General features: G+C 36.5%; 1 protein-coding gene across 2 annotated transcripts in view; it reads right to left on the bottom strand.

Moving 5' to 3' along the window:
• thsd7ba (thrombospondin, type I, domain containing 7Ba) overlaps window positions 1-23,626 on the bottom strand; it is a 188,484-nt gene that overhangs the window by 137,815 nt on the left and 27,043 nt on the right. For both annotated transcript variants that reach the window (XM_017420752.3, XM_025006907.2), the window contains exons 2-3: window positions 11,382-11,705; window positions 7,466-7,642 (exon numbers count right to left, since the gene is read on the bottom strand). In XM_017420752.3, coding sequence (XP_017276241.1) covers window positions 7,466-7,625 — 160 coding nt within the window. In that variant the 5' untranslated portion in view covers window positions 7,626-7,642; window positions 11,382-11,705. The remainder of the gene's footprint in view (window positions 1-7,465; window positions 7,643-11,381; window positions 11,706-23,626) is intronic.

Raw genomic sequence — 23,626 nt, forward strand, 5'->3', positions numbered from 1 at the left:
AAAAAAAAAAAATGCTGCTGAGTCCGATGAATAGCTTCCGTATATTTGTTTTAATCCATTCTCATTCAGAGTTTAAGGTTTTTCTTTGTCTCCTCTGCTTTTATTTTGTTTCTCGTATACTCACGGCTTCAGTTCGTATCTTTTCAGATGAATTTGTCTTGCAGCTCTGATCCGGCACAGAGCTGAGTCCAGTGAGAACGTTCCGAAGAGGTTAAGAAAAAGAACAAAACTTGCGCGCGCTCAGCCGATGAGGGGTTTTCCGCTTCACTCCGCTGTGCATACATGCACATTCAGAAATTATAACGCATAATCCGTCTCACGTCCATGCAGCGCAGTTGATCCAAAGTTGTCACGGCAAAGGGTTTAAACAGAGGTCCATATTATATTCCGAAACCAGTGTTGAAGACTCCGCTCGTCACCCGGGAAACGCTCAGTCGTCCGCGTCGGCCTGGTTCGTTTCCACAAGGTATGACGGACATCCACTATACTGTAAAGTACCTCTGCAAAGTTTCAATCATCAGTAGGTAGAAGATACTGCATTCTGAGGTCCAAGAGAAAATGTTCGGGCGCCATTTGTAACGCTTGGGTTACGTTCGATGGAGGAGAGGAGGCGTCAAACTCGTCAGGTCGATCAAAAAAACTTGCAATCACACTGGTACTGGGATTCCACAGTGTAATCTTTAATAAACGCACTTCCACAACCTTGTAAAGCCCGGTTGAACGGCTGCTATTATATTAAACATAAATAAAATGAGCAGAGTCCAAACAACATGTCCGTCTAGCATTTCTCCCTCGCTCTCCACAGAGAAGCTACGGTGCATACGTGTGACGTCATCAGCTAGACTAGAGCATCTTAAAGAGACACCACCAGTACGGCTGTTACATCTTCCAAATTGTCACTTTTTTCTTTTGTAGCACCCCATATAAAGTGGGAGAAATTTCAGTAATTGTGAACCACAGCTCCTGTTAAACCTAAAATAATACTATAAAAATAAATTGCTTAATAGTATTTTCCATTATGGTGACATAAAATACACAAATATGTTTGTAGGCACATTTTAGGAAAAAAAAAGACAAATTTTGTGTATTTCTTTCAGAATGATGCAACATGTTAAATCAAGCAGTAATCATAAATTTCTGAACATGAACCTTAAACAGCAAAAATATCAGCAACTAGTCAATATCAAATTGGACAGATTACTTTGGAATGGGGGAAACCAGAAAGAAACTGTGCTTCCTCTGAATATAATAAACACTTTATTGCCTAAGCTAAAATTGATAACTAGATAGGTAGATAGGTAGTTTTTCCTGAGGGAAATTGTTCTGTCAAAGCAGCAAACAATAAAATAAATGTGTAAAAACAGGAAATGTTCTGTAGAAATTAAACAAGTGAATGAAATGTCTTGTTTAGCCTAAGAAGGATGGGTACAGTCATTAAATGTACAGATTTGAATGTGACTATCTTTCATCAAATTAATGTATTTCCTCTCTAAAACAATATAATAAAAAAATAAAAAACTCCTTGTGAGCAAGTGTCTCTTTCTGCCATTATAGTTTTATTTTGAAAGAATTACGAAGTGGAAACTACAGTCAAGGGGCTAGGCTAATTCACCACAGGTCTTCTTTCTAATTGTGCCAACACGGTCATTTTTTAAACAAAAAAATAGCAATAGTCCTAAATCATAAAGCAGTTCAATTAAATTAACCCTGGTTAAAGTGAGCATGTAAGGAATGTTGGTATCAGTACTGTTTTCTCTCACTTCTTACATGTGTGAAGATTTATTTCTGCATTCAGAATGGTGCTATAGCTTAGATCCAACTTGTTTTGCTCAAAGTAAAAGTGAAAAGTCTGAATAGCCGTAACTCTATGTGCATGTTGTGTGTGGAACTTGGAGTGTTTTTGATTAAAATGCCTATTCCTATACTTTGCTTCCTTACTTTTCCTCTTTCTTGCTTTCTCCTACAGTATTTACCCATTTTTAATATAATTAAATGGTGTAAAAAATACAGTTACATCAAAGCAATTTAAGGCATGAATGGAGACAAACTAGAAAACTTGTATTTTTTAACAAGCTCAGTTCAGTTTAAAGGGAGTTTGGCAAAGATAATTAAGGTAATATTTGTAAAAAAATAAAAAAATAAATAAAAAGGCATCACCAGTACATGTGTCATAACAAAACACAAGTAGCTGTTTGAGAGCAAACATGTTTTGTTTGGCTGTGAACTTGTTTCTTTTTGCTGTGACCTGGTAAAATAAATTCAGCATCAATCAGTATACACTGATTTTAAAATCCAAACTAAACATTAACATAAACAACAGTAAATGACTGTAGTTAAAAAAGTACTTTTTAAATTTTAGGATTATTTCATGAAGTTTCACCTTACATAATTATAACAACCATGTGTTTTGTAGATAATTTCAGCTGTCTTGGACAATTAAGCGCAATCAGGCGTCCTGTTTAGTTGAGTAGTTTCTTAGTAGCGTACTGTGTGTTCATACTATGACCAAACAGAAACAGGTCAGTATTTCTGAGGTTTTTTTTTTTGTTTTCATCTTCTTTCCATGTCATAATCAGACAGAATCCATTCAAAGTTTCTGTCTTTGTCTTGCTGCCAAGCCCATAACCCCCACCCCTTCTTTAATCTGTCCAGGGAGCTGTCAGAGTTTCACCTCCAACATGACTGCTGGAGCTTTAATTAAGTACCATGTTGTTTTTATTAGCATATGACCTTTACATGCAGTTGTCTGTATTTTGTTGATTAACGTCCAACGTAGAAGTGTATTTTTAGTTAAGAAAGCTCTTTGAAAATCACTTTTTTTTAAAAAAAGAAGTCAAATCTACATAGAGCTAACACAATGAAGCACATCACATTTACATGGCAAAGCTAATTATAGAAACAGTATCAAACAAGCACAATAGTGCAGTGAGATGAACAAAGATCATCACTCAAAGCAGCATCAAGATCATTTAAATCTAATGTCAGAGGAAACTTAAATATAGAATATTAAATCTGCCTGAATAAGCGTCTGTTCAAGGTTGAACTGAAGGTTCTTTCTTCACTTTCACTGCGAGGATTTTGCCACCCTCTGTCTGAATTCAGCTTATGTAAATAATCAGGTCACAGAGGAGCATGTAAACAGATTTTCTGATTTTCAACAATACCCTGTGTTTTCTCAAAGTCCTAATTTGTTATTCACAGCTTTGCATTTTCTTTAAAGGCTCTTTAAACCAACAGCATTAGTCACAAGCAAACTAAATATAGTCGACAACCTTATTTAAACTTTAAAACTGCAAATCAGAACATTTCTGGTATAAACCACAGACTATAGACCACACTGTATATGGTTTACATATTGCACAAATACGTCATCTTTCTTGTATTAAATCCTATTGTTCCTTCAGCACTCAGGCCTTTTGTTGGATTTTATTAAACGATTACAATATTAACAATTACTGTATTTCATTGTCAGTGGAGTAAAACCTAATCAAGAGGCAGGTTTTCTGAAAGAAAAAAGAGGTTATTTGTAATTCTCTTTCTTTAACAGCTTATGTTGTGATGGTTACCAGCTCAATGTAGATTTTCCTAATGTGATTTTATTAGTGCCTTCTATCAGCAACAGAAGCTTAAACAGAAATCAGGTTTGATTTCAGCTTTGATGGTGCACCATCGTTTACTCTAAAATAGAATTTTAGTATTATTTGACCATATTAAAAAAAAAAAACTTATCAGTGAATCTCCTTCTTATATCAGACAATGTCGATAACAGCACAAAGTGATTTCCTGTATTTTACCAACAAACCTTTCTGATCACCTTATTTTTTTCTGGTAATTTACCATGATTTCCCTGTTCTCGTGTACATCAAGTTGGGCTTTGTTTTAATGACTTGTATAGCTCTAATCCAGGGGTTTACAACCTGCGGCTTTGGAGCCACATGTGGATTTAAAACCGCAGGTTGAACAATAATGGATTGAACCTGAGTAATGTTTAAATTTAAATTACTAATAGGAATATGTACTTATAGCATTTTTCTGACCCAGATTTATGACGTTTGTGCATGAACTGTCTGCAGCAGAATGACAGTAAGAACAAGTACAACAATGCAACATAAACTATTATATTTTTATTGTAGATAAAATGACTTTAGAAATTGTTTAATCTTAATTTTAAAGATCAAGTAAATTTTGTGGCTCTTTACAAAGTGAAAAAGAATGTTTTTTAGAGAATTTCTCAAAAAGTTTAATTCCTTAATTAAGCAATCTGAAAATATGACATTAATAAACCATTAAATAAAAACCTTCAAGTTACACTACCGCCCCACATGGGATTTCTATTCCTACAAAAGTAATTATTTTTCTGTTCTTAAAACCGAGTTGTCTGAACTTTTGAGAAGTGAATCCTCTAAACGGGTATGGACATCTCTTAGGGTGTCCAATCATTTCTAAAAAAGCAGATATTCAGGCTTCTATGTGCTGAGGGGTGGGGTCTCAGTAGAATTGAGCATTGTTTGGGTGGATCTGGCAGATGCTCAGTTGGTTTAGCATCTGAGGAATATGAAGGTACGATCAAAGCCTTGAGGTTTTTCTTATGTTCTTAAAAGCGTCTTCCTGCACAGTTTTTCTAATGTGCCACAAACAAATTGTCCTCCTGAGGGTGGCCACTGCCATCAGGGTGTTGCATTGCTGAAAGCGAGTGAAGTTGATCTGCAAAGCAGATTTTTGTAGGTTTGTGGTAGATGTTAAAGCACCCTTCCATAGAAATCTTAGTACTATTAATGTTTCCCACCAGGTTATTGTATTGAACTGACATGATAAATGCTAATGACATTATTTTGCTATTGGTTTGAATGTTTTGGTTGTTAAGTGGTTCTTAAGTGCATCTGGCATTTTGAATTTCAAAGATGGAAATCCAAACTCAAAGATTCATCTGACTTCCATCATGTTTTAAATGTTTTTTTTTTCTTTTAACACAAAACAAGATGAATGCAAATCACTGCACAGTATAAATAAACAAACTACATCCAGATGGATACAAATCACCCTGCACCTTTTTGCCAGGAGACACCGCTGATGTGCAGCAAGGCTTTTCAACAAAGAGAAACAGCTTGACTATTATCCTTACCATGCGATTGCTATTAAAATGTCTTCAGTCGGCCAGTGTTAATTCAGAAATCAAAAGAAAACTGTCACTTTTTGTAAATAAGCATTAAACCTTCACAGTCTGCCATGATCATTTATATAGCCATCTCATGGTCTGTTTAATGTATTTCACTGACTGTGAGTTTGTGGTAAACATGTGACTTAATGCTGAAAAGGCTGAAGTCTTGCTGATGGAAAGAAAATGTCTTTTAAAGAGTTAAATAACAGTTCCATTAGCAACTGAATTTTAGAACTCTATTCTCTTATTCAAGACACTGATGAAGGTCAGGCATAAATGGCTGCAGCTCCCTGTTTGAGCCTTAGACTCACAGCTTAGCCACAGCTTTGGGAACTGGCTCACATAAAAGACTTAGCCAACAATGCTGCTGCCCTAGATAGGCACACCAAACACAATAGTGGCTGTGCTCATTTAAAGCAGATCGAACCTGCGCTGGCCATTCCAGAGTTAAAAGGATGCTCGTAAACTAAATTAAGTATTTAAATACACAAGGGTTGTCATGGTAATGTAAGATTTTCAATTGTTTCTTTGAGTACAATCTGATTTTTTTTTAAATGGTTTTCTTTTTTTTTTGCTTTGCTTTTTTCTTCTGCAGCAGCTGTTTTGCACTCACCTGTAAATTTAGATTTGGTTCAAACTATGTTCATATAAATTTAATTTTTATTCAGGTTTTTTATGTTAGAAAACAAAGCCGCTAATTTAGAATTGCAACTAATCATCTAGTGCAATCACCACTCTTCACATGAATTTGTACACATTCAGAGTGGGCAAAAATAAGTACAAATAAAAGGGGCTGATAACCTGCTTTGTTTGACCTCAATAATAAGGATCAACTGTTTGTGCAGAAAATTTACAATTGGAGTTTAACTCTTTTTCTAAAGAAGGGTGGTTAATAGAATCAATATTTTATCAGAACTTTGTTGACCAAATAACATGAGCTAATATAAAACACAAAACTGGTGCATAAAGACTGAACTTGGGACAAATAATAGCCCATTTAAAACCAATCTATGCTAAATCCATATGATATACTGAACATTTAAGTTCATACTAAAGTAATTTTTTTAGATCTAATAATAAAACATTGATACTATTTATGCTGTTTCAATATATAATATAAACCTCATGGTAAAACAGTCATAAGGAAGATAGACTTTCCTGATTCTTGAATTGATTTTCTTTCTCCAGGAAAGAAACAAGTCATGAGCCATCTTTGCTCTGCAAGAATGTCAAATCCTCACTCTTGGTGTCCCGGTTACATCCCTTTTGAACATAAGCTCTTTCAAGTGAAATTAATCAATCTCTTTATCACTTGGGCAGTGTCATTACCCAACCACAGAGTGAGAAATGAAAGTGCTAATCGCACAGTGAGTGGGGCTTTTGTGTGAGAAGGCCAAGTTCTCCTGCTCAAGCTGCTTTGCAAATGCATTCTCAATTGAATTTGTGAGGTGAGGAGACGACAAATTGTGAACTTACCTCAAAATTTGCTTCCCAAAAGAGCGACATGACATCAGCTTTGAGTACTGTTTTCGAAAAGTAACTCAGAGACAAATGTGAAAAAAAAGGAAACAAAAAATACTTGGAAATATTTCTACTTTATGTTTATATTCTGCATTAGAACGTTTTTACTGCAAATAATAACTGGGGTTTATAAATCCTCTCAACACACCAGCAGATGATCATTTAGTGAGCACCAGTGTCTCTTAAACTGCACCACTGCAGTATATACATTGTTATTTCAACAGTCTTTGCCCTGCTTGTCACTTTGGGAGTGTGGATGAATAGTCAGTCAGAAAAAAAAAGGGTATTATTATGCTAACCATCGAGGCGTACGGACCTGCAAGCTTGATGATGTCAAGCAGACTGAGATTTATGCTCCCCATGTGTGTCAAAAAGAGGAAGGTTACTCTCAGAACAGGTTGCAGTGAAAATAGATGTAGTTTTTCTATTTGCTTAGTACGTATTATTTTTCTGCTCTGGAAGTAGTCCTGACTGTCGGACTTGTGTGTGTGTGTGTGGATACTAGTGAGAGTGTGTTCACAATTGCAGAAAGCCACACTTAATGACCCTCAAAACTTTCAAATAGATGGATGTGTATTGTTAAATACTTTATTTTGATTGGCAGTAAAATATACTTCACAGAATACTAGACACAAAATCCTAATAAGTGTGGAGAAACTACATATTATTGGGAGGGATCACAATGAGCTACATCCACTGATTTTACTCTTCAAAAGGAAGTTATTGGACCTGGGGACAATTATCAACACGTTTAAAACAACAGCAATGAATAATTAAACATTTTACCTGCTTTCCATGAGAAATGATGGTTCTTCAGAATCACAATGTCTGACTGGACTGTAATGGAAAAGAAAGACAAGAGCAGGAAGAGGCTGATGAAGTTCCCAGCTTGCCATGTCCAGGCAATGACCCCAAAGTCATCTTTCAGAGTCATAGTCCAGCCCATTGCTTCCTCTCTTACTCCTGCAAGAAGAAAATGAGATTCATCAAAACCTCAATGAGAAATATAACCAGAAAAAAAAAAGAGCCAGGGAAAACAGAGGAAGGGACTGCGTGGAGATCACTTGGGGACAGGAAAAAATGTCACCCAAACAATCTGCTATATGAAAAAAGATGTGTCACCAAAACCTCCAGCTCAGGAGCGTAATATTCAGCATCATCCTCCAAGGTGCAGCACATCCTTTCACCCGTGAGCTGCGGTGTTGATTTTCTATTTTGTTTTAAAAATCCAGCATAGAAATGTAGCCCAGCACATGCTTCTGCTGCTACATAGACCAGAAAATGTAATAGAAGCAATGAATGAATGAATGAATGAATGAATTCAGCCTATCAAGGTGTAGAAGCAGAAACAAGTACTGACAGAAGCTGAGACTTTGAGCTTGCAGTATTAAAGGTATTAGTGAATTTTTTATTGCAGCTCATCTTTTCTCCTGCTGCTATTAGTCATACGAGTGCTCAGGATTAGTCCCGGATTCCCAGTTGTGCCGCACCAATAGTAAAATTAATGAATAAAGAACTGAGTCTGTAACACCTGATGTTTCCAGAGACTGATGTCACGGTGTTTGGGACTGCAGTTATTCATTTTCCAAAAACAAATTTTGCTGTAGTGTAGCTCTCGAGCATTGAGGAATTTGTTATTATTGAATTGCCATTCATACAACAAAGCAGCTCCTAGCAGTTTTTTCTTACTCTGTATTCGCAAAGTCCGATATACAATCACATTTTTGATAACTATAGTGAAGCATAAATGTTTTACTGTTGTTAATATTTCCAGTCACTAGATAAAAGCAGGTATTCCCAGTTTTTGTTGAAGTATTTATCATGTGAGTGTCTAATCAGGGATTACCTACTGAAAGGCAGCAGGCATTTGAGATTTTAGATTAATTACACATGATTAGTTTGTGACAGTGTCGGATGCTTAGTTTTGCTTGATATCATTCAGCAAAATTAGATTTTTGACTTTGTTGCTTTTGTGTTTTACAAGTTGTGGCTCATTTAAAATGGTAGTTAAATTATGTAAAGAAGGAAATAAAACAATAATTGTTCTTCTGAGTAAATATGGGAAATTTGATTTGCCAATAAATGTAAGACTGAAGTCATTTGAGTGGATGGTTTCATCTTGTTATGTTATACACATGTGAAAGTGTATAAGCTGGCAACAACTTGGAGTTTCTCAAGTATATTTTAAAAGTAAAAATGTCAGCTTGTAATAATTTATGGTGTACAGAGAACTTTTAAAATCCCTGTTATGTTTTGCAATTGCAAAGACGATGATTGACAGGACAATAATTGGGTAGGACTTCTGAGTTAAACTGTAAAATATATGTTTGTTTTTTGGAAATGTATAATAATAGAGTTCATATGTTATCTTGGATCGTTTGTGTTAAACACATTCTAAAGGGGGTGCAAATTTTTCTAAATTTGGCTGAAACAAATGTAATGCTGTTTATTGGTTTAAAGGACTGTCAAACAGATTTTAGGATCAGTTTACGTAAAGGTGGAGAAGCTATTTACACAAGATATTCGCTTGTCAGCTTTATGTTGAGTTTTAAAAAAATTAAAGTTTAAAAAGTATTTATTACAAGAAAATCCAAGACACAGACATGCTATTTGTTATTTCATACTAGATAGTTGCACAGTTCTTAAGATGATTGGGAGATACAGGGGTTTGGGGAGAAAAAAACAGAATTCTTAGTTTTTGTGTTGATAACTGTGTTTGGGTTGAATTTCCCATAATATTTGAATGTAATATAAAATTCATAGTTTTCCTCTGACTTTACCATGTTTTTCTCAGGTCATTGTTTGTTTTAGAATAAATTAGAGAAAACACTAAAGGCTTGACAACTAAAGCTGTTCTCTCCCTCTGTTGATGTCTGTTTTCAAAAGTTCTAAAAAGTTTATCTATTTTTAATAAAACCAAAATAGTATTTTTATTTTTCTTTTGGAGCTGCCTTTGTTTCACATTTTTACGGCCTGAATATGTACTCTCTTTGGTTGAGTGAGCAAACTGCTTTGGCACTTGCACAGCCATATGCCAATTAGACACCTCTAGTTGCTGATTACTAGCCTTTTCCTCACGCGGCAGTGTTTGGAAGCTATACCTGACTGCACCTAGATTACATCCTCCCTCTAGCCAGTCTAATTTGACTATTCATGGGACAAGCAGTGCTCTCTCATACGCTGACAGAGCACGTCGCAACTAATTGGAAAACATGATCTTGAACAGAAACAAGCAATGAAAACGTACATGGCCCCAAGGCATGCCAGCACTTTTCAAAGTACACAAAAGCAGACATTTGAGATAACCCTCGGGTCAGATATACTTGCAATATTTATAGCTGCAAAATTGTTCTCATATACCTCAGGCTCAGACTCATTCAATTAGTGGAACTCATAGGAAGATTAAATACAGGCTATACTGGAAATTTTAAAAAGGCCAACTTTTAAGCGGTTAAGTATCTAGGTCAAAGGAATCATGCCAGGTTTTTAGTGGCTGCAGAAAACCTGGTGATCACCAGCATGGCTCAGATACTGCTGTGCATCCGATTGGAAACTTCACGATCTGATGGAATGCAATCTGTCTCTGTCTCCAAGGTCCTGGTCTGTGGCCCATTTTTAAAGTAAGAATCCCTGACGCTATCATCAGGGAACAGATGAGCAAAACTCTATAACCTTCCTTTTCACAGGTGGTCATAACAATTAAGGTTTGATTAGATGTTTCCAAATTAAAGGGAAACACTAATTTAGATTGCCAAGGCTCTGAACAATCAGCATGTGTGTGTGTGATGATGATGTGATCCTCCAGTCTCTCTTTAAATGAGCCAAACACCCTGCACTGTTTGGAGTGGAAACAGACACATTTGACTGCAGCTTGCATCCCAGAGATGCTACCCTCTTCTCTGGATTTCTGTGAAATTATGTTGCCAACCGGTTCATTCTCTCCTTACATTCTCCGCTGATATTCATGCTTCTGTCCCCGTTCTTGTCTTTGTGTGCTGCATGCAGTACGTACTGGTTAACACGGCTGTGAATATTTTTTCCACATTGTTGTGCATGTAATTGTTTTTGATTGCTGGCAACAAAAACACAGCGATCCATCCTCATCCATCCAGCCTATTTTTGCAGATGCATCCACTGGCAGAAATGGCTATGAAAGCACTGAAAGGATCATAATACGAAACACAATGCTGTCTTTTAGACCGTCATGGTGTTTGGGATTTGTTATGACTTTGTGTGAGTTGTTGTTCTCATTTTCATGATTTTGTATTTCATGGTTTCTGCATTGGGTTTTGTCATATTTGTCTTATATTTAAAGTTTTTTGTTTGTTTTTTTTCCCCCTGATTGTTTTTCTGTTTTGCATAAGTGCCTGTGTTGGTTAGGTTAGAGGTGGGTTCATGACATCATAGTTTTCAAGAGGTTGCATTTTTGCTCTCTACACAAAAAAGCAAAAGTGGCATTTCAAGATTTTTTTATTTATTTTTTTATTATGGTACTCATTTTCAAATATATAATTTAGAGGCTCCTAAAACACTATTTCTGTGTGGATGCAAAGGTGAAACAACAAAAACTTTTTATGTATTCACAATTCCCATATGGACAAGACCTCATATGGCTTTGTTTTAGACTCCCCTCACACGAGGTTTTGTCTTTGTTTAATATAATGTTTCTTATAAATAAAGTTACTTAACATGCATACTGTACCTGCATAAGATGACTGCCAGTCATCCCTTTGGTGATGTGGTCAGCAGATGGTTTTCTGTTGTCTCGCTGGAAGATTTGAGCTGAGCAGTGGAGGCGTCCGAAGATGTTAGGTTTGACAGGGAAGGTAAATCACCTGTGCCAAGCCTTCTGCCTGCAGCATCATGCAGTAGCTTAATCTGTGTGTGAATCAGTGTGTGGTGGGCAGGGACTGTGTCACACCTCCTGCAGCAGTGAACACCTTCCAGGTGCTAACTCTGTCGAGCACCCACGCACTGAAGTACCTTCTGCAAAATGGTCCAGCCAGTATGAGCAGCTTTAAAAGGTCTGAGGAGGACAAAAAAAAAAGAAAATAAATAAAAAGATATAAACATCTGACTGGAGAGCAGTAAAATCTGACAGTCTGTGCAACAACATTGTTGATATAAAAATTGTTTCACGATAGCACCACGGCTACAAACAGCATGAAAGATAGATGTGAGGAGGCTCAGCAACATGACCCTGAATTTGGTGCTCTTTATTTTTCATGCTATCAGCATGCTGCTGTAGATTCTCAGTCATCCAGGACATAATAAATAAAAAAGTTTAAAATAAATAAAACCTGGACTTCTATTTTGTAGTTAAAGACATTTTGCTTCCCATCCAGAGAATTCCAAAAAGCAGAGTGTGGATTTTCAAGCTTTTATGGTGAGATGTTATGTAAGATAGATTCACATGCAGATTACACTCTCCTCACAATGGAGAGTCATTAGGGTCATTGTTTGCCTGCCTCATGAACAAGATACTTTGTTCACATGAATAGAGTGAAAATAAGTATCAGGCTTAATGCTCCATTGTAAGTTGGAAAGCTGAAATCGAAGTCCTCCTCCTCTGTTTAAATTTGGTTTCTCTTGTTTGACATGAATGGCTTCCTTCAACCCCCTCTCAAACCATGTCTTCTCTGTCCAAAATATGAACTTTTTGGTCCTAAAAAAGGGGCCCTACTACCAGCAAAAACTGTTAGAAATGTATAACTAAGATGTGATTTACAATTCAGTCGCTGTTCTGTCTTATTCTTTCAACTCTTCATCTTGATGGATGGCTCTAGGAAAACATTAATAGAATACTTCCAAATTTAGGACTTGCTGAAGCATTTGAACAGACAGGCAATACTTGTGCATCAGACTAAAGAAGCACTGAAAGTTGTTTGGTCATTTTTACCTCAAATGGAAAAGTTAACTGCTGTTAGCAATTATTCCTTCTAACATAGTATGAAATCAAACACAAAGTTTAGTTCAAAGGTCGAAGCTTTAGTTTTTTTGCTTTTTTCTATAATATTCGATTATAGTTTGTCAAACTTGCAGCCAAGGCTGTTCAAAAAGCTCATCCACAAGAATCTGATTCTATTAGCACTTTCTGCCTTTGTGTCTCATCCACCTACACCCACTTTCTCAGAAACCCCAGCACTTCTCTCTGCTTCTTTACTGACCTGACTCTACATGGCCCTGAAATCCGCAGATCCTATTGACCCAGAACTTATTACCTCAAGCTCTTAAGGTCCGCTTTTTTGGTGCCTTTTTGTTGTTGCTCAAATTAGCTTGTTTCTGCAGCTGCACTTCTCCGCCTCCAGCTGGCAAGTAACTAAATAAAAAGCCAACAAATAGCATGAAAGAAAACAACCACTCGTGGACGGAGCAATCAATTGCAAACATTTCGGCTTCATGAGCGCACAAACAATTCATTAAATGTATATTCAGTTTCAACTTTTGCCATTAGAGTCATGATACATTTCTAACTTGCTGTTTATTTTCACTTTCACTGCTTTGCCAGCTGTACCTCTAGATAATAATATAGTTTTTAAAAACTTGACAGGTTTATTTAAACTTATTTCAAACTGTCTGGAAGATAATGAGACATAAGACTATGGTATCTCAATGCTAATGAAGAGAATGACTACATTTTCTACATTTTCATGAGCCATACATCAGTTTGGATGAACTGTTTGCTAACAGGTTTTTTTATTATTATGATTATTTTGTTTTGTTTCTGTTTCTGCACAGGGACATCAACATACTGAAAGTATAGATGCATACTTTCATTTTATACAGATCGGAAGTAAGTGATCATTATAATAAATGACCAAGTTAAATATGAAATAAAAATCTGTCAATGTGTTAGGTCTTGGCAGTGCTGAAATTTCTATATGCAGTTGTAGAGAAACAGTCTAACATGACTTTGACTCTATGATTGGACTAAAGTTAGTATCTCATTGGGCTGTGGCTGTTGGCAACTTTAATTTAATTCAATATGGAGAGAAAATACACAAAACTTCCATTGCAGTCTCAGAATTTTGAGTGTTTGTGACTAAGTGAGCCATGCAGCCACATTTTGGGTGCTCAGTTTTTTTTTGTGTGTGTGCATGGCTTATAAAACTAAATTCTAGGCCACACACATTAGTTTGTTGGCCACGTTGTGAGACATTCTGAAGGCTCCACCAGAATACTCTTTAACAACTAGTTGCCAGTAGTTGCAGCTCAGGGAAATACTACCTTAAATAAGTTGAAATAAGATAAATTTTAGTTGTACATATAATAGATTATTTTTTCATAAGCAACTGAAGTAGGTCCTGTGAATGAAACTCCACATCCGTATCACAGAGATTCTGATAAGGTGTCAACTACAGCCTTTTTCTGCTGAATGCCTTCTGGTTTTGAGCTTATCCGACACGGAGAGATATTTTAGTGACAACAATCACCTCAAACGTTTAGCCTCCCTTTGATTTTCTGTCTTAGTTCAGGTACTGGTCTCCAGCTCTGGCTTAATTCTGGCCTCAAGTCCAAGAGCTGAATGCTGGCTTGATACAGTGACAAAAACTGAGAAAACATTACGCTTGCCAAGCTTACAGGTATCTTTCTTTAATTTGACAGCCTGTAGTTTATATATACATCGCAAGTAGATCACAAGCAACTGCGTGTAACTTGACGTCTTCAACCCTTATTTATATTATTAGAATGAATAAATAAATGAAATGAAATAACAATAATAAATATAATAATAAATTCTTCTTGTCAGTTTTGAATTATGTAGATATCTAAATATTGCTTCTCTAAAGCTTCTTATTTCCTCTTTGTTCCCTTCTGTTCCCAAGATACCCTTCAGACTCCACTCTCACCCTGCCTCTCCCTCTGTTACCCACAGCCTTTCTTTTTCAGCTGCATGCACCACACAGTTCATCAGTGGATGTTCCACATTTTCTTTTTCTCCACATTGCTCGCAGCTTTCATTGCTCCTCCTCCCCAGTGTATATAATATTTTTGTAAGTATGGCCCACTCTTAACCTCATCATCATCAACTCCTCTCTTTCGTTTTTTACTTCAAAATGTTTAGAATTTTTAAACTTTGAATAAATGTCTTCCTTTCTTGTCTTCATTCAACCTTTTCTACCATGTAGATTTGAGATATTTTCCAGTGAATAATAAAGACCTTCATTTAAAAACTGCATTTTGTGTTTATTTGTGTTTGTGTTGTTTTAATTTTTCGGTTGATCTAAAACATTTAAGTGTGACAAACATGCAAAGAAAGAAGACATCAGTAAAATCAGGAAATCACACCTGTCTGTGTGTGTGTGTGTATATGTATATGAATATATATATACACTCTGGAACATGAAGACCTATATGTGCTGATATCACTACAGAGCAGTCACATGCAATTTTAAACATAATATTACAATTTCTTTGTTTCTTTTGGGTGACATTGAACCCCAACATGTTCGCTATTTAATTATTTATTTCTTCTTAAACTTCCAATATAATATATTTTAAAGCTTGAACGGTGATGATAAAAGTAAAAACTTTAAATTATAATTTCTGGATGTGCCACTAAAGAAACAGTTTCTTTAGCAGAGCAAATGTAAGACTTGGTTACAAAGCTTTGGCAACAACCACACATAGCTGAAACAGGTATTTTTTTTGTAGTGACTCCACATACTGAAAAACATATTTTCCCCAGATTGTTGGGGTGCTGTATGTAGCAGTATCTGAAAGTGTGAGGTATCTCAACCCCACCAGTACCTCAAATAGTCGGGTTGCCTGAAGCAGCTGCTCCAGAAGCGTGGGTTGTCAACTCAATCAGCTGCACATTTATCGCTGTTTTGAACATTTTGTGCTTTTTTCACCCTGCCTCCATGTGCTGCAGGTGCACTGGTGTAGCTAGTTAAGGAAGCTGACAGGATCACAGCATTGATAACAGCAGGGAAGAATTTTAAATAAGCTGCACCCATGCAGGCTCACCGCACAAAGATCTTTTAAATGATAACATCCAACTGAGTTCTTTTTTTTACCTAAAAAAATTGAGGAGTTAGTTGTGGTCCATCTTAAAAACTCCCTTTTTTCTTATTTTTTCACATGAAAATGAGTTTTGTTTGGGTTAGAAATTAAACAGCTCGGGAAACATGCAGCTTTTTGCAGGCTTGTTGAAATCCAAAGATTTGTTACAAAGCAAATGCAATCAGACAGGGCAGAAACTGTGACAATATGATATGTAAATATGGATAAGCTAAGGAGAACCTTTTAATCAAACCAATTACATCAAATATCAGTACATCAAGGACATTTTCACTCTAATGTGTTTAAGTATATTTTAACTTCTTGTTTCATCTTTCATTTTGTATTATCTTGGTTGGTGATTAACTTCAGATGAAGAAGACAATGAAATAAAACAAAGCTGAAGCCCATGGCTGTGTTAACACTCCCTTGTTATACTGTTCAAAATCAAACATCTGAAAAAGAATGAGAGCAACTGTGCAGTGTAACTGATTGCACTTCATATCTTCATGAAAAACTCCACAGACTCTCAGATTCAGGCATGAATATACAAAGATACACAGATGTACTTTAACAGACCCTGATGCTTCACAAGGAAAAATACCTTCATGCATCAAAGGTGCTTCAGGCAAATGAAAGATGTTAAATTTCACAGCTAGATAGTCATGCGCCATTTACTCATGTACACACTTGCCCTCTCAATGTGAGCAAACCAATCAATGGCCTTTAGAGAAATTTGATGCTAATTGATGCAATGCCTAAAACAACGTCAGCTCAGCTCACCGAATATTTTTTCCCACCATAAATGTTTCATCAAAGGCATTAAAAAAAGATCTGAGATTGTCAAATTAGCATGGGACAGCCACAGAGCAAGAGCTGCAAAAATTCTGTATTTATCTCTGTGAACTTCCTTTAAAGGAAAAATTACAATTCACCCACAAAACTAGTTGGAGAAAGTCCAAATTACTGAAGGTAGAATAAAATCTCATCTGTTCTCTAAGAAGATTTTTGTTTAAGTTTTAGGATTAATGGATCTTATGGATCTGCAATTCCACGTACAAAATTCAGCACAAAGAATTAGAGCCTAAAGATTTTGTTTTTCTAAATAGAGTTGTAAAATGATTGTACAAAAGAAAGAAAGAATGATATGGATAGCTACAAAAAGTAACAAATGGGCACTGAATAATCAGATTTGTTGAGTGCAGATGTTCCGTCTGGCCCTCTGACCCCTTGCCTTCCCTCTCATTAAAAAAGCTTATAATTAACGCGACACTGGCTGTAATCCTGGTCACTCTGTCTCCCCTTTTCAACTGATAGGCACCTCTCAAGGGGCTTGCAGAATGCAGGTAAGCGTGTCTAAGCCCCCACTGCTTTGGATCCAGGGGGGATTGTAGCCCAGAAAGGGAGCCATCAGTGAGAGCAAGAGGAGTAGCGTGACGACGTCAGGATTAATTTTTGAGGAAGCCTGGTTGCTGAGGCTGGCTGATAACATGGGTCAGCAGTTTCAGAGACACCTGGACCCTGAAGCCACGGGTGTCCCTCTGGAAAATAACTGTTAATACACTGAGGGTGGTGTGTATTTACGTGTGTGTCCGTGTGCATGTGTGTGGGCGGGAAAGAGGAGGAGCTGGGACTTGCTTAGCCTGCAGAAGATGTCCAGAGATGGCTGAAACCTGTAAAAAGTCAATTACACAGAAGGAAAAAATGTGCAGGAGAAGGGAATCATGGGTGAAATTAAAACCCTGCTTCTTGTGATAAGTAGGGCAATATTTATTTTCCTTTTTTTTAATTTTTTTACTTTTTTAACCAAAATCTTAGATAGTGAAAAAAAATTAATAAAAATCCATCATGTTGGTATAATATTGCTCTCAATATGAGAGAAGTGAATGGGAAGAATTTTATTTAAAAACAAGCGTGCACCAACTGTAGTTCTTCTGAAAATGTAATTATTTCAAACATGAACCCTCCATTTTTTTCTTTACAAATATATCAAACAAAAAGAGATGCACATATACACTGCTTACACTCTCAGTAAAAAAAAAAACAACAAAAACATAAAAATTGCTGTGACAAATACAATGAAATGGCTGGTTTTTAGGTCAAAATTCAGACAAGAGACTGGAAAAAGTTTAAAAATAGAAAATCTGTCAACAAGACCATTTTAAATCAGATACAACAGTCAAAGAAAGCTGAAACAGAAACCTTATAACAAATTTAGAAAATAAAATGCCCATCTCAGACTGTTCTTAGGCAGATATATATATTTTTTGAGTCATCAAGACCATTAATAATACCTTTTAGATTCTCTCAGTTCTAAATGTCAGAACATTATGTTCACTTTGTTCACTGACCTTTGCATACCCATCAAGACTGCCAGGAGCACTCATGATACAAATACACAGTTCTGTTTCTGTCTCACACTGTGCTATTTGCATACTGAAAACCATCAGACAATTGTTACACATTGAACTTTTGTGTTTGTTAGTGTGCTGAAATACAACTTAAGCCTGTGACGTTATTGATCCAAAGCTGCGAGTTGAATGGGGAAAGACGGGGTTGTTTTTCTAAGTTAAATGAATTTAGCTCTATTTTCAAGAGCTAATTTATTCTGTTAATTGAAAAGAAAGTTTCCCACACCTGCAAACTTGAACACCAACCACTTTTCCTTTCAAATTCAAGACCAAAAAATAAAAATGCAACCCAGAATGGATGAAACACAAGAAAGACTAAAGGCCATGTTCCCACACAAGCTTTGAAGTTTCCTCCAGAAAAGATGGGTAGAGTTTGAGCTCCCTAGAGTTTGAGCTCAAAGTTCACATTTGGAAGTGCTAAGGGAAACAAGCTGGCTCTTTGTGGTTTAAGGAAGCCCCAGTTTTGTGCCTAGAGATAGGGTCTCGGGACAATAGTGAAATCCTGTCAAAGAGACTGAATGCTGAGTTTGTAGTTTCATGTCAAAAAGCATCTCTGTATGAGAAAGAGGATGGGAATAGAAAAAAGAGAGAAAGCTTGCCCAGCATCTGTTACTGGGAACTGTGGTTTCATGCTGAGGAAAAACACTCAAATGAATGACTTCCAGTATTGACTGATGGGTGCTGCAGGGATTAAACCCTAACCTTATTGATCCAGTTCACTTTGTCAGTGTAATACATGGGAGGAGACCTGCTACTAAAATCTTACACATGAGCCAGTCTCACTGGGTGAAATGCACAGACATTGAGATCACTGTCTCAAAATAATGAAAAGTCCTGAAAAAGCAAACATGAATAAAGTGTTCCATAATCTGTCAGGTACCACAGCAAATTTAAATGTGCATTATTTAAAATGGTGCCTGACCCAGATTTAACAAACTGCTGGTGTATGTGTGCCAAAAAGAAAGGCATTGCTGATAGTTTGCCATCACGCACGCGTCTTGGTGCCACACACAGCTGACGAGAAGGAAATGGAGATGATGGAGCGCAATTTGTCACTCACTACATGGGAGTAGCATGAAAGGAAATAAGTACTCTGTTTTGGCAGTGACGATTAGGCTCTTTTTGTATGAGTGCATTCAATAGAGCTGTATTCACTCCTTGCATGCTTCAGAAGAATACACAATAATTTGAGGAGATTGTGGTGATTGTAGCGTGTACATCAAAAATCTTTGAGGCTCCATAGCGAAGATTGACTCCTACTGACACACTTTAGCACATGCTATGGCTGAGTTTAATTTATGTAAATGGATTGTGATAGTGATCAGGTTTTTGTTCATCCCTCAAGACAATAAAATAGCCAGTGCATGTTGTCCAGTACTGCATCCAGTACTGAACTTCTACTGTTCATAATGTGTAAAGAATATGGAATAAATGGCAGCTGACAGGCATTTTTGTCATTTTTCTTGTGTGTTTTGAACTTAAACTTTCATACTAAAACACTTAAGAGACTTAATGATCTAGATGTAGCTTAAAGTAAAGAACATACCCATATGTTAAATGTTGCAAGAAAATACCTTTATATGTAAAACTCAAAGCTTACATTTTTACTGAGCAACTGAAAAAGCAAATTAATTCTTTATTTTGTCCGACAATTATTTAGGTTTTAATAACTTGTACATACTGTTGTGTTCTGAGGATTCTGCAGTAAATGCATTTGTGTATGTTCTGTTGCTGTTGTTTAATCTTGTCACTGAATGGCGCTGCTGCGGCAGCAAAGGGCAGAGGAGTGTGTGTTAGAAGTGCAGAGGAAGAGAAGACTGGAAGCAGTTCTGTAATGGCATATGATATGATAGCACGTTTGTAATAAAGATTTAAGATCAACCAGTGTCTCCTGTTTCATTTAAAACCACCACAACACATACAACTTTGTCTATGCTCATAGTCTTTTGTTTCTTCTATCTGTATTTAAGTTATATAAGCATTGTATATATTTTAAATGTTTACAAGCAAAACCAGAAACACAAAAAATGGTTTGTTTTCCTAACAGCTAATCTATTAAATATATATTAAAATATAGGGTCATTGCTTAGCTCTCAGTATAAAACCTGGAAAAACGTCACAATTACAGATTTTTAGTTTCCAACTGTCTTCAGTCAAGTTAATATAGTTCAACATTACATTTTCTTTTTAGTTTGCACTCAAGAATGTATGTATTTATTATACCAGGAATTAAGATGCCAAAAGGAAATCGAGGGATATAATATGTCCCTGCTGTATTCTTTCCTCAATCCAATTCACAACAAAGTTCTATTGTTGTTAGAATTATATGCATTTCTTAAAAGATAATCCAGATGGTAGATCACATTTCTTAAACAATCAGAGGATTTGTTCCTCGTTTGTTCCAGACTTCTTTATCAAGTCTGTAAATACTGCTTTTTATGTCATATATATTTATCTTTGTCACCAAAAAATGTATTTAGTAAAAGAACAATCAAAAAGACATTATTCTAAGTTTGGAACAGCAAGGGGACTCCTGAGACAAAACTAATAAATGATCTCCTTCAATTTGGATTCATTTATTAAGTAAATCAGTTAAATAAAGACACTCCATTTCTGTTAGACAAACATGTCTTGTTTAGTTAGCTGCCATGCACAACTATTAGCACTTTAAAGATGTCAGAATTGCACTATACAGAATGTGTTGCAAACTTTGGACAATAAAGCATGTAGTAAGCTTTAAATTATAATTCCAGAGCAGATGCCATATTTGTTGGGTTTACAGCTCGGTCTTAATAGCTAAAAAGGACTTTTAGGATGTCTGTACCATCTGCTGGTGATCTCTGTCTGAAAGAAACAATTCCTTGAAAAAGAAAGCAAAGGCAAATATGCAATGACAGAATACAGCTTAAATACAGGGTACCCCTGCAAGCTGAGTCATGTTGTTCATGAACCAAAGACCTGTTCATATTTGGCACTAATATCCATCTTCGGTGATCTGATTGCATTTGGATAGCATTAAATACAAGAGAGAATGACCTTAAGGTGCACTGAAAAGAGCTTCACTCAAACCACTTTCAGAGGGGCTCTTGACTGCTTTTATCTGCTTACTTTTGTTAGTCTAAATCCAGTCTGTCCACTGTAAGACCACCTACTGAACTGACACAACCCCACACAAGCAGCAGAGTTATCACCTCTGCATCTTGGAATAAAAAATAAGTCTTTTTCAGCTGCTGATTTAAAATAATTAAACAGGCATCCTTGAAAATGTTGTTTGTTTCATCTGTTGTTTGTTGTTTATTTTAATGAACTGTTTTATTAGAATCCTTCTGAGTAAAAATGCCTGATTTGTTGGGATTTTAAAAATTAGAGTGGATTACCAGAATGCTGCATGAGGAGTTTTTCTGTTGTTAAAAGTTTGTTCTTATTGTTTGTAGAACTGATTGGACTCACTGTGGTCACTGTAATTTATATTGTGGTGTGTCAATCACAGAAAAACAGTTTGAGCAGAATTTTGTTGCATTGTACTTATTTAATTACCTCTCCTGGGGCCTTCGGGTCAAATTGAGGGCTTCAGGAGTTCTGATGTGTGTACTGGTTACTGAGAATCTACACCAGCATATTGCTGTGCAATTTGGGAAGGACCCTCTAGAAATAATGTGGGAGTAGGAGAAGTTCTCAAGAAAACTTGCAAAGTTCAGAAACCATCTTTATTTCAGTTTGTGATGCAGACAACAAAGACGCATCCCCAACAGCAAAAGACTCAACTCTACTATTAAAGGACACATAGCAGAAGGGATCCTTCTGAAAGCCCAAAACAAGCTGCTTAGCGAGACAGTAAGTCAGACCCACTTTACTCACACTGAATTGATCAGACCTGCCATAAGTTGTCAACTCTTCTACCTCACACTCTGACAGAAGAAGTTTCTAGACTTGTCGAAAAGGCCCAGTTGAGCAGCGTGGTGTATGCAGTTCAGTGCAGCGAGGAATGTTCAGACCTCTATAAAGGGGAAATAAAAACCGCCTCTCCACAGATACATGGTTCAGGTCAGGAGAGCCAGAACTTCAGGACAAGTATAAGGGCCCCTCTTTTTAGAACCAAAATATTATATTTTGGACAGAGATGACAGATGGTTTGGGAGGGGTGAAGGAAGCAATTTAAGCCAACTTTAAACAGAGGAGGAGGTCTCAGACTTCAGCTTTCTAAAACTTACAATGGAGCATTAGGCTTTATACTCAGTCATTTTCCCTCAGATTCATACCTTCATGCTTGTGACCAAAGCATCTCTCTTATGAGCCAAACAAACCAAGACCTTACCGACTCTCCAGTAGGAGTGGAGTGAGATTAATCTGCATGTCTCATGCAGGTTTAAAGCTTGGAACTCCACACTCTCTAGTTTTGAATTGAGAAAGCTTCCTGGATGGGAAGCAAAATGCTTCAACTACAGAAGTCCTGTTGTTTTGTTTATTTATTTGTTTATTTATTTACTGGATTTTACAGTGCTGACATTTCATTCACAGTGAAGCTCTGTAAAAAAAAATAGCTAACGGCTGTCTGTGCACCGTTTTACTGTGATGGAGTTTAATGGGTTAAACTCTTTAGTCTTTCCTCTCACACAGAGCTCTGTGAAGTCACTAATCATCGTATCAGCTTTCTCACACATACTGTACCTTTTTAAATAACCTTGTTAAAAGTTGTGTACAAAAAACCCCATAAATGAGACTCAAAGGTTCTGAACTGTGTTAACGTCAAAACACTAATGTAGCTGAATGTTTGAATGTATTGTAATTTTTACAGAAACATCAGCAGACCTTGTTGTTCAATTTATAGCCCATTGTGGCGTAGCTGCGTGGTGTCTGCCTATAGAGTGCAACTGACATCTGATCCCAAAAACCTTTTTGGATAACTATTTAATTGTTGAATACTCTCAATCAGAGCTGCCCACATCAAATCACTGAAGACGGATGTTAGCTACAGGTTTTAGCAGACCCTAAAAGTCTCACAAAGAATTCAGGCTGACAGTTAAAGTAGGACTCTTACATCAGACTTGCACATGACATCATGGTGATCTAACAGCAGGACAAATTATGGAACCACATCATTCAAACATTCAAAATCCACATCTCCAGTTCAACTCTCATTGGAGTGTCCCACAACACCATAAATCTTTAACTGTGCCTGGTTCATAGTGCAAACAGATTTTCAAAGGATCACTCATGAAAGCTGCTCTCACTAGAAATGCTCATAATGCCAGTGATGGAACACAGAATCAGTTTCAGCAAGTCCAACAATGCCTGCAATCACTCCATTGTGTTCAGAAGCTTGGTGGTTTGTTGATTCATAGAATGACTAACTGACGTCCTGCCAGGGATCCAAGAAATATTTCTGAATCCAATGGAAGTGAAGCTTGAATGTTTGATTTTTTATTTATTTTTTTTGCTTGTTGTTTTTCTGGCTTTTTAAGGTGTACGCACAAAGGTGAATAATTATCTTGTACACATAAAATTACATAAATGAATGTAAGCGTCTGACACA

Source organism: Kryptolebias marmoratus, linkage group LG6 (genome assembly GCF_001649575.2).
Source record: "Kryptolebias marmoratus isolate JLee-2015 linkage group LG6, ASM164957v2, whole genome shotgun sequence".
Taxonomy (NCBI): Eukaryota; Metazoa; Chordata; class Actinopteri; order Cyprinodontiformes; family Rivulidae; genus Kryptolebias; species Kryptolebias marmoratus.